This window comes from Stegostoma tigrinum, chromosome 38 (genome assembly GCF_030684315.1).
Source record: "Stegostoma tigrinum isolate sSteTig4 chromosome 38, sSteTig4.hap1, whole genome shotgun sequence".
NCBI classification, from domain to species: Eukaryota; Metazoa; Chordata; class Chondrichthyes; order Orectolobiformes; family Stegostomatidae; genus Stegostoma; species Stegostoma tigrinum.
In genome coordinates, this window is record NC_081391.1 from 10,018,801 (window position 1) to 10,031,307 (window position 12,507).

The 12,507-nt window shown below is 45.1% G+C and overlaps 1 protein-coding gene across 3 annotated transcripts in view; it reads left to right on the plus strand.

Annotated features, from left to right (window-relative positions):
- Window positions 1-12,507, plus strand: part of LOC125447303 (caspase recruitment domain-containing protein 11-like) — a 113,295-nt gene that overhangs the window by 52,803 nt on the left and 47,985 nt on the right. For 2 of the 3 annotated variants that reach the window (XM_048521612.2, XM_048521613.2), the window contains exons 8-10: window positions 1,853-2,062; window positions 5,145-5,252; window positions 7,262-7,301. In XM_048521612.2, the coding sequence (XP_048377569.2) occupies window positions 1,853-2,062; window positions 5,145-5,252; window positions 7,262-7,301 (358 nt within the window). The remainder of the gene's footprint in view (window positions 1-1,852; window positions 2,063-5,144; window positions 5,253-7,261; window positions 7,302-12,507) is intronic. The other variant, XM_048521614.2, reaches the window with a different exon arrangement.

A 12,507-nucleotide genomic window follows, 5' to 3' on the forward strand; every position in this document is an offset into this window, starting at 1 on the left:
CACAGATGCTGCCAAATGATATCCAGCACATTTTGTTTCCAACAATTCCTGAATGCATGGACATAAAGCTGACCAAAAACAGAGTCTGTTTCAAAACAAATAAATTTTCCAATTTTTATGACTTAGAACAGGTGAAGGTTGAGCATTGTTGAAAAAAAAAGCCATGTTTTATTCTTAGGAGAACTTTTAAAACAATTGAAGTAACAGTGAGAGACTTGATTCCATCTTGATGCTCACATTTCATACTTGCACTGAAGTGAATTGGTATGAATAGAGTCTGATTAATACTCTGTGATATTGAGGTGATTGAATAATTTGTGCTTCTCGGATTAATTAGCACCATCTTAATAGAGATGAATTAATCTTTTGTATTTATGGTAGTGACTTAATACTCTGTGTTAATAATCCTGACTATATATGTTAGTTAATGCTGTGTTCTACGTAGGTATGAATTACTGTTGTGTTACAGACACTAATAAATGCTGTGCTGTAGAGATTAATTATTGCTGTTAGAATCACAGAAGCGTAGAGTGCGGAAACAGACCCTTCGGCCCAACCAGTTCATGCTGATCATAACCCCAGCCAAAGCTAGTCCCACCTGCCTGCCCCTGGCCCATATCCCTCCAAATGTTTCCCATTCATGTACTCATCCAAATGTCTTTTAAACGTTGTGATCCACATCCACCACTTCCTCTGGAAGTTCATTCCACACGAGAACAACACTTTGCGACAAAAAGGTTGCCCCTCATGTCTTTTTTTAAATCTCTCTCCACCGACCGTAAAAATGTGACCCCCCCACCCCCACCCCCACCCCTCAGCCTTGAACCTCTCCATCAGGAGGAACAGACTTTAGACATGAATGATTAGTCTGCTTGAGAGATGATTTAGCATTCTGTTAAGGAGGCTAGTTAATGCCCTGTGTTATAGACGCTACTTAATATCCCATACTGTAGAGGTTAATTATTGCTGTTATTTCGAGATGAATTAATACTCTTTTGCAGAGGTGAATTACAGGCTAATTAATGCTCTGTGCTACAGGCATTACTTAATACTGTTATGGAAGTAAATTAATACTGTGCTACAGTGATGAATTAAAACTGTTGTAGAGCTGAACTAATGCTCTGTGGTGTAGAGGTTAATTAATGCACTTTGGTAATAACACAAATGCTGGATTTCACCAGGTTTCAATTACCCCAGGACTCCTCCTTACAATGTATCATTCCTGTTAACACATTAATGTCTTAAATGAAAACCAAGAGAATGGTGGATGCTGTAAATCAGAAATGAAAACAGAAACTGCTGGAAAAGCTGTTTTTGAGGGAGGCGATGGCCTAGTGGCATTATCGCTGGGCTGTTAATCCAGAGACCCAGGTAATGTTGTGCAGACTTCGGTTCTGATCCCACCATGGCAGATGGTGGAATTTGAATTCAATAAAATAAAGTCTGGAATTAAGAATCTAACAATGACCATGAATCCATTGACGATTGTTGGAAAATCCCATCTGGTTCACTAATTCTCTTTAGGGAAGGAAGCTGCCATCCTTACCTGGTCTGGACCTACATGTGACTCCAGACCCACAGCAATGCTTTTGACTCTTAACTGCCGTCTGGGCAATAAATGCTGCCCAGCCAGAGACACCCTCATCCCATGAATGAATACAGAAAAAAAACAAGGTCTGGCGGCATCTGTGGAGAGAAATCAGAGTTAATGTTTCAGGTCCAGTTCTGAGGAAGGGTTACTTGATACGAAACGTTATCTCTGATTTCCCTTCACAGGCGCTGCCAGACCTGCTGAGGTTTTCCAGCAACTCCTGTTTTTGCTGCTAATGTCCTAGATGTCTCTGTTCAACAGGCACTAAAGGCTCGTGATGAGGCGCAGAGTGCTTATGCCCAAAGCATGCTTGATAACGGCAGGTATCGGAGGCAGATATGGGCAATGGAAGAGAAATTGGACAACCTTCAGATGGAGCTAACAAGGAAAGAAGCCAAGATTGGGAGCCTGCAATCCCAGCTCCACCAACTGCGAGGGGGGACCGGTGCTATGGACTATTTGGATTCCTGTGTAAGTATCATATTTGAGTCTTGAAAAGAAAGAACTTGCATTTGTTGTCACAGTTAATTCATTACATTCGATGTTGTACAGTTGTATGCACAGCATGTACCCTTAAACTGAATGGTGACTTTTATATATTGTTAAATAAAATGTAGTGCAAACAAAAGGCTTTTCAACCCAACTGCCCCACAACAGTTCCACCAATCTCCTCTTAACCATTTAATCTTACTCTATCCACATTTCCTTCTAATTCTTTCTCCCACTTGTTTATCTAACTTCCCTCTCGCCAGTTCTGTTTGCTTCAACTACACTAATTGTAGGTTTTCCCATTTTTACCACTTAGAATGGTAATGGTAGGTGAACGTTAACTTGAGCATTGTTGTGAAAAGGACACGTTTTGTTGAAGGTTTTCCTCTTGTACTCATCAGGACACTTGGCAAGAATACCGATTTAAGGACATTTACACTGTGACAAAGCAGAGTGTTGAATAGTTGGCAACTGGACTTAGGTCGAGGAGTTGTCAAGGGAAAATCTGCCAGTTCTTCGTGACCATCAGTTGACTGCTAGGTTTTGTTAAAATTGTAAAATGTGCAGATTACATAAGAGCATAGGGAACAGGAGCAGGAGTAGGCCATCCGGCCCATTGACCCTGCTCCACCAATCAACAAGATCGTGACTGATCTTATTGGGGACTAAGCTCCACTTACCCGCCCACAGACCATAACCCTTAATTCCTTCACTGTTCAAAAAATCTATCTTTGCCTTCAAAACATACAATGAGGTAGGCCCAGCTGCTTCACTGGGCAGGGAATTCCACAGATTCATAACCCTTTGTGTTAAGAAGTTCCTCCTCAACTCAGCTCTATGCCTGTTTCCCCTTATTTTGAGGCTATGCCCCCTCATTCTAGTTTCACCCACCAGTGCAAACAACTTCCCTGCTTCTATTTTATCTGTTCCCTTCATAATTTTATGTGTTTCTATAAGATCACCCCCTCATTCTTCCAAATTCCAATGAGTATAGTCCCAATCTATTCAATCACTCCTCATGAGGCAATCCTCTTAACGACAGAGTCAACCTCATGAATTAGATTAACTGTGATTGGCCAAGGCAGCCGCCTGAGATATGAAACAGTGAATGGCTGTCACCTACTTTGTTGAGTTAAAACAGGCGCAGTGCAGGTTCTGTCTGCGAAGATCACTGCTAATATGTGTAGCTTCTGAGACGCAGAAGCGCGTCACATTGTGAGCCCTACTGATAACCCCAGTGGCTATCAGTGTAATCCTTCACACACTCAGGGTTATCCAGCAGCTGTTGTACAATTGTGAAATTGCATTTTAATGTCGGAAGCGTGTTACGTGTTTTGCAAGATGTGGGCTGCCTGGTACAGTCTGCACCTTGCTTGATATGATCAGCTGAAGATACACTAGCGCTTGCCGCTCCCTTGTAGTCTTTGGAGCTTATGAGCCATGGGCATCACACTAGCGCTGACATTTATATACCCCATACCTCGCTGGTGTAATAGGGAGAGCATCGTTCTGCTTTAGCCAACACCTCTCCTTTTACTACTGTGTACTACTACTCAGTACCTTCCAGGGTAATCTGAAGAGAAGCCAGAAGTGATGTCCTTAGGGCCATTTTCGAGGTTGTAGGATACGCAGTGAGGAATAATGGAGCCACGGCAGCCATCGTGCTGCAATACGATTTTGACGCACTCTATTTCGCCATCGCGCCCGAGCGATGAACAAACAGGTTTGGAATCTACCTACCTGCTTGTAGATGAGGCCACCCTTGCAATGCACAGAGAGCAGCTTTTGTGGTGCAGCGGTAGTGTGCCTACCTCTGAGTCAGGAGGCCCAGGTTCAAGACCCAGTCATATATCTGAACAGGTTGATTGCAGTTATCAGCTGTAACAAAGTCCCTCGTAGATTATGCGTTCCCTGATTGGGGTTGTTAATCTGGTCCAATCAGGGAGCCCTGGCTGAGGGATATAAACAAGTCCTGTTCACTCTAGGAGCTGGATCAGTGTCACGGACTCTCTGTGTGTAATTAAAGGGTGACTTGGCGACGGGATGCTGGCTTCTGTGGAGTTATTTTGTCTACTGGAACTGTAGGACTGTCAACACATGCACCGGCCAGTGAATGATGGCCAGTGGTTGACTGTCTACAGCAGATACCTGAAGGCACTGGAGCAGTACCACCAAAAGTGCCTGCACACACTCCTGTGAATCCACAGGCAGAAAGATGCACCCACATCCTCAACCAGGCCAACGTCCCCAGCATCAAGGCACAGACCACCCTTGATCGGCTGTGATGGGCTGGGCACATCATTCCCATGACCAACACAAGACTCCCCAAGCAGGTGCTCAACTCCCAGCTCTGAAACAAGCCCCAGGTAGACAGAGGAAGTGCTTCAGCGATACCCACAAGGCCTCTCTGGGGAAGTGAGGCCTTCCCACTGATAGCTGGGAATCACCGGCCCAAGACCACCCAGAAGTGGAAGAGGAGCATCCAGGAAGGGGCCGAGCTCCTTGAGGCTTGCTGTGAGGAAATAGCGGGATCCGGGTGAAAACAGTGAAAGGAGGGCGCTGCCACACTAATATGTCCACCGTGGCTCCCCTAGTGAGCAGTTCACTTCATGGCATCCCCCAGCCTTTTCCCCCATTGCCCTGCACAATCGTCCTTTCCAGATAACTCTCCTCGTCCCTTTGGGATGTTTTTATTAGCATTATAGAATGCCTAACCACTGAGTCACCAACTGAACAGGTACCATTCCTAAGGTACTTTAGCCTGAATGTATAGGATGTTGTTTGAGAAGAAGCGTAGATGGAGTAAGATGAGGTCTTGTGAATGATCTCTACCAGGTTTAATTAAACATGAACAGGTAGATGGGGAGTTGAGAGAGGACATCTTCTGGGACCCTGTAGACTCAGGCTCCTGTTCCTTGTGACGACTTGAAACTATGTCATAGTTCCTTAGAAACATGTTCAGTAGCTGTTTTTAGATGAAAGCAATAGCTAACCCTTCACTCCACAGTGTGGTCAAGAGCAGCAAAGGGATTAGTCTCAATCCAGCTGAATATTTGCTTCTCAGGACCTGCTGAGCAGCCGCTTAAATATTATTGACTGCCCTGAGGACTGGAGCAGCACGGACCATGACCAAGAGACATTTCCAAAGTTCAGAAGACGCCATTGCATAAAGGTATGCTTTTTCCAGCGTCGAGCACCAAGCCCGGTTCTTTCCTGATCCCGGCTCCGAGCTCGCCATCCCCTTCCCAAGGGCACCTGGAGATAAACAGCAAGTGCTGGCCTTTGCTAGCGATGTCTATGACCTGGGAACTGCTAAATATAAAAGACCGTCATTGAGGAAGTGGGTTTTGAATTTACAGCACTGGGGGAAGAAGGAGAAACAATTGTAGAATGGATAATGGACAAGTTCATAGAATCCCTACAGCGTGGAAGCAGGCCATTCAGCCCTTCAAGTCTGCACTGGCCCTCTGAAGAGCATCCCACCCAGATTGAGCCCCTGATCCTTTCCCTGCAACCCTGCATTTCCCACGGCCAGTCCACCCTAACCTGCACATCTTTGGACTGTGGGTGGAAACCAGAACAAGTCCACACAGAGAATATACAAACTCTATGTAGACAGTCACCTGAGGGTGGAACTGAACCCCAGCCCCTGGTGCAGTGAGGCAGCAGTGCTAACCACTGAGCCACCGTTTTGCTGAGGCTATGTTTGCAATGGGGCAGGATGCAGGTGATCAAGTTGAAGATGCATTGCCTCAAAGTCAAAGAGGAAACACTTTAAACAGAGTGCAACCCTGGAGATATGGAAATGAATGATGAACAGGTCATGAGGCCCAGTGCTTAGTCCTGAACCCCTTGTGTTCATGTGGTAATCATCAGAGGTTAGACAGAGTCCAGACGTATAGTTTTCTAATCCGAGTTTATTGCAACTCTCACACCACCAATGCCAATCTCATTGATTATTTGTTCACCGTACGTGTTTACATTTTAGATATACGTATATGTCACCAGTTAAATTCTCACCCAATTTTCCCATAATTAAGAAATAATAATTGTGCGGTCCTGAATTCCAATTAATCGCCGATGCCTCTGCCAGACTGTGTTAGATTATAGCACAGAGTGGGCTCTTGTGGTACAGTGGTAGTGCTCTTACCTCTGATTCCGGAGACCGGGTTTCAAATCCCACCTGCTCTAGAGGTGTATAATAATATCTCTGAGCAGGTCGATTAGTAAAATATGTATAAGATTTTGTACTATGTGACCCAGCCTGGGTCAGCAGCTCTAAAGGGGACAGAATGAAGCACAAGGCTATGGAATCTTAGACAGCTGTATGCCTTTCAGATTGTGAAACACCAAGTAACTCCCTCATGTACCTCTGTCACACAGCACGGAAACAGACCCTTCGGCCCAACTCATTCCTGCCGACCGAGTTTCCTAAACTGAACTAGTCCCATTTGCCTGTGTTTAGCCCATATCCCTCTAAGCCTTAATAAAAACTGAAAGGACTGTTGATGCTGGATATGAGAAGCAAAAACAGAAATTGTAGGAAAAGCTCAGCAGGTCTGGCAGCATCTGTGGAGGAACAAAAAAATCAGAGTTAACGTTTCGGGTCCAGTGACCCTTCCTCTAAACCTTTCCTAACAATGTACCTGCCCAAATGGCTTTAAATGTTGTAACTGTATCTGCATCTGCTACTTCCTCTGGCAATTTGCCACATTCACTGTGTGAAAAAGTTGTCCCTCGGGTCCCTTTTAAATCTTTCCCCCTTCACCACCTCTGTCAAAACTATGATTGCCTGCTGATGAGCTTTAAAATGCTTTCATATGACATGGGTAATGCTGGCAAGAACAGGATTTGGTGCCCATTGTTATTTGCCCTTGAGAAGATGTCTCGCCACCTTCCCCTGAAGGGACGGGCAATAAATGGGCCCCTTTCCAAGAACAAAAGGGTTGGGGTGGGTCTGTAACTGCTGGGAAAACTGCCTCACAGCCCCAGGGACCGGAGTTCAATCCCACCCTACACAGAGTTTGTACATTCTCTGCGTGGGCTTGTTCTGGTTTCCTCCCACAGTCCAAAGATGTGCAGGTTAGGTTGGATTGGCCATGGGAAATACAGAGTTACAGGGATAGGGAAACTGCTGTAACTGCAGATTCACGGTCTAAATCCTTTTTTTTCTAATTCCAGAGATTGGATTCATCGATGATGCAGAGCAGGGAGCTTCCAGGTACAGTTGGTAATCTCTGTGACTGACAGTCAGTAGCAAACATTGGTGAGATATAAATAGACAAGCTAAATGAGGAGACATTCATTGAAAAGAAATCCATCTCCAACTCCATTGACCAAATCCGATCAGCCCTGAAGAGCCGGGAATTCCAGATAAAATGTTGAACCTGGACCCTACCCGCCCCCTCAAAGGGATGTACTAATGTTAGTTTGAAGAGAAACATTTCTGCCTTGTCACCTGACCAAAACCTATCCCTAAACCAACATTCCAGAAACTTGTCATCTTTGCCTTTACAATGTTGCTGTTCTGTGAGCTTACTGTGTGCAAATGCGCCACTGCATTTCCAACACTATAAGACTGCAGCCGTAAAGGGCTGAGATTGGTGAAGGGTGCTAGGTAAATTCAAGGGGAGAATCCATCTGGATTTGAGGCCTAGAGGTGGGAGGACCATTTTATTCATTCACAGGATTGTGGACGTTGCTGGCCAGGCAACATTTATTGCCCATTCCTAATTGCCCAGAGGGCAGTTAAGAGTCAACCACTTTGCCGTGGGTCTGGAGTCACGTGTAGGCCAGACCAGGTAAGGAGGGCAGATTTCCTTCTCTTGAAGTCACTTGTGAACCAGGTTCTGAAGTACAACTGTTTCCAGTCATCCTTTCAGATTGTTTTAGTTCAAAATGCTGTGATAGGATTCCAACCTGGGTCATTAGCCGGATTTCTGGATTAGTCTGGCATAAACATCGCCTCCTTAAGGTGACCTCAATCTCTCCAACGCCACCTGACTTCAGATCAGAAGGGCCCAACCTTCCAGCCTGCTGTAAGCTGGTGCCCTTTGAGTGGTCAATGAATGATCACTTCAAGACAATTCTAAAACATTATTCTTACCTAGGCTATAAATGATCTAAGTGTTGGCCCATCCAACTTGTTAAGCAATGTGGGTCACCTGTCAACTGGCAGGAGGGGAGGGGAGAGAGTCCTCAGGAAGTGCAATTGAGAGCAAGGACAGTGTACAAGGGAGTGGTCACTGACAACCCATTTCCATCTTTCTCCATGACCCTGAACTCCAGAACTCCCTCCCCTGTCCATTCTCCGGCCTCAAATCACTCATCTGCAACCTCTGGTCCTGGAGATGTTGCATGCCCCCGGCAGCCATGGTCTCCCTGGTGACACTGCCGAGAGACTGAGCTGGCAGCCCACAATTGGCTTCCACTACCCAGGGGAGCTCAGTTTTAGAGCCAGGACCCGAACCTACAGCTGTCCTCCATGCTGCCTGATCAGAGTTATGCTGTGTCTTGTCCTGAAGAGTCAGCCTGTTTGCCTCATTAGTTCCTTTCAGCAAGGGATGAGACACCCAATGAAAACCGAGGAATGCGTCCCAACTTCCTATTCCACGACCAATCGGCGTGTTTCCAAACATACAGAATGCTGCTTGCCACACAAGGGCAGGTTGGATTTGGACAGGAATGGCTGTGTGGAAGTTGCAAAAAGGCTGTAGGAAGGATGCAGCTAAGAAACGGTTCAGATGACAGAATCTTGAGAGAGGTTGGAAAACCCACTCAGCTTGTGCTAGAGGAAGAATCTCCAGGGACATTAAAAAAAAACTCAGCTCAGACTAAAACATCTCAGGTAGAGAAACGGAGTGAAGCGAAGTAAATCCTCAGTCGCTAAAAAATCACTTTGGACTGTTTCCGGGAGAATTGGTTGTCTGCTTATCAAATACTGTAAAGTATATCTGTGAGGCGTATGTTTGGTTATGCTGAAAGTAAAAGGGAAGGTGCTGTCCTGTGGTTTAAGGTATGAGTTGCTTGCAAGGCTTGTTATAAGTCAGAAAAGATTTTAGTCTTTTGCTACAGTACAAGACATGGCACCTTGTGGTGTTGATCTTTTAGAACATACAAAACAGCGTAGTACAGGCCCTTTGGCCCACAATATTGTGCTGACCTATTATCCTACTCTAAAGATCAATCTACCCTGCCTACCCTACATTTTACTATCCTCCATGTGCCTATCCAAGAGACACTTAAAAGACTCTAAAGTATCTGACTCCGCTATCATGGCTAGCAGCGCATTCCACACTCCCACCACTCTCTGTGTGAAGACCCTACCTCTGATATCTCCCCTATACCTTCCTCCAATCTCCTTAAAATTATATCCCCCACATAATCATCTTTTCCACCCTGGGGAAAAAGTCTGCGACTGTGCACGCTCACGAAAAAGTCTGCGACTGTGCACGCTCGCGAAAAAGTCTGCGTCTGTGCACGCTCGCGAAAAAGTCTGCGTCTGTGCACGCTCGCGAAAAAGTCTGCGTCTGTGCACGCTCGCGAAAAAGTCTGCGTCTGTGCACACTCTCTAAATTTTAGCTGTTACCCAGATTTTTCAACAGCCTCACAAGATTAGTTGCTGGACCCAGTGTAAATCTATTCTAGAACCTTACACTAAGTGGACTAAACCTATCAAATGATCAACTCTGACTCATCGTTTTTCTGAATGTTTCTTGGGATAAGTTCACACTTCAATTGCCTCTGCTTTTCATTCACCCACCCACGTTAAAACAGCTCTTTTCCCCCATATCCACTATATTTCTACAAACAATAAACAAAAATGTTGAGGATTTTTAAATAAAGATAGCAATTTTTAAATTTAAGCTATTAACTGCAAGGTCGAGTTTCTCTTTTAAAACACAGTCATAAAGTTATAGAACTGTACAGCATGGAAACAGAACTTCAGTCCAACATGTCCCTGCCAACAGAATATTTTAAATTAATCTACTCCCATTTGCCAGCATTTGGCCCATGTCCCTCTAAAACCTTCGTATTCATGTACCCATCCAGATGCCTTTTAAATGCTGTTATTATACCAGCCTCCACCACTTCCTCTGGAAGCTAGTTCCATACACGCACCACCTTCTGCGTGAAAAAGCTGCTCCTCAGGTCCGTTTTAAATCTTTCCCTTCTCACCTTAAACCTATGCCCTTTAGCTTTGGACCTCCACCCCCCCGCCAACCCCAGGGAAAATACCTTGGCAATTTACCCTATCCATGCTCCCATGACTTTGTAAACGCGATCAGGTCACCCCTCAGCCTCCGACGCTCCAGGGAAAATAGCCCCAGCCTCTTAAGCCTCCCTATAACTCAAACCCTTGGACCCCAGCGACATGCTTGTAAATCTTTTATGAACCGTTCCAAGTTTAAAAACATTCTTCCTACAGCAGGGAGACCAGAATTGAATGCACTATTCCAAAAGTGGCCTAACCAATATTCTGTGCAGTCACAACATGACCCTCCCAACTCCTATACTCAATGCACTGACCAATAAAGACAAGCATACCGAACGCCTTCTTCACTATCCTATCTACCTGCGATTCCACTTTCAGGGAACTATGAACCGACACCCCAAGGTCTCTCTATTCAGCAATGCTCCCCAGGACCTTACCATTAAATGTAGAAGTCCTGTCTTCATTGCATTGGCCTCTATGAACAACAAAACAACGTACCAATAAAGAGGGAGTTGACTGGGGCTCGTTTCTTTGGAAAACTGAAGGTTGGTGGGTATGTTTGGAGGATGTGTTTCCATTTTTGTGTGTGATCAAAGGTAGAGGGAGTAAGAATAATATAATCAACACTGAAATCAATAGGAAATTTAGGAGCATTTCAGATATGGGCTTGCTACGGACAGAACAGTTGAGTTGATCACTTGGATACACTGAAGGGGAAGCTGGATTATCTTCTGAAATATGTGAACAAAAACAAAAATTGCAGAATGCTGGAAATCTGAATTAAGCACAGAGGATGCGGGAGAAACTCAACAAGTCTATCAGCATCTGTGGAGAGAGAAACAGAGTTAACATTTTGAATCTGGTATGACTCCTTATCGGAACTAGAATGAGTTCTGAAAAGAAGTCATATTGGAATCAAGTTGTTAACTCTGTCTCTCCACAGACCTGCTGAGTTTTTATAGCGTTCCTTGTGATGGTTAGAGATGGGAAATAAAAGAAAGTTAGTAAGTGCCAGTGGGAAGAATTATAGGGGCAGACAGGAAAGGAAAGAGCCGATGACAATCAGATTGGCTATGAACTTATCGAATGGAGGAGCAAGCTGAATGGCCTTGCCCAGCACCTAAGTTCCATGTTGTTATCAGGAACAAAAACAGAAGTTGCTGGAAAAGCTCAGCAGGACTGGCAGCATCTGTGAAGGAAAAATCAGAGTTAATGTTTCGGGCCCGGTGACCCTTCCCCAGAACTGACCCGAAATGTTAACTCTGATTCTTCTGCTATAAGACCTGCTGAGCTTTTCTAGAAACTTCTGTATTTGTTCCACAACACACACACACACACACACACACACACACAGACTCGCGCGCCCACAACACAGACACGCACAGTTTGGGCAGCAGAGGGGCCGATTAAATGGGTCTCAGGACGGGGCCAGGGTGGCCAGAGGTGGCCTTGCATGACATGCCGACAGATGGCGGTTTTCTCCACCGCTGAGCATGTGGATGTCTCCGTTTACAGTATGTTGACAGCTGGCAGCTGAAGTGAGTCTGGGCCGCAAGGCAGGCTGTGTTTTTCTGTTGAGTGAGTTTGCCTGCGCTGTACGCTGTAGTCTGACGCTGTGCTACACAGTAGCAGCAGCTGCCTTCTCAACCTCGATTCCTAGCTGTGTCTTTCCTCGAACTTGTTTGCACAGCTGGTGGGAATTCTTTCTCTGAGTCAGTCATGTGACTTGAGTTTGAGCTGCTATAAGTTAATTACTCTGACTTAACCAGGCGCTGAGACAGACATCCCCAGTCTGTAGCAGACAATGTTTATCTTGCTGATAACTTGAATCCTGTTCAAATTTTTCAAACACTCTGGAGCAGCTTGAAAGCAGAAACCTGAAGTATAGGCAGCTCTATTAGCCGTGTTAACCCACTTGAAGTAAACATGTGTGACAAAATACCAGGCATAAACACAGCATATAACCACTTAGTCATTTCCTGGAGGCTTTTATGAATGTGTGTGTTGGGAGTGGTGCAGGGGTCTTGCATTATATTAGGTTTATTGTCACACACAATTCAGATGAGTACTGTGGAAGGTTTACAAGGTGCCAGTTACGGTGCCATCTTAGGTTCAAAGGTACCTGGGTACAGATTCTTAAATACAAATTCTTAGGGGAAAAAAAATTAGGAAAATAATGAAATAAAAAGGTCGAGCGTTACAGATTGGATGA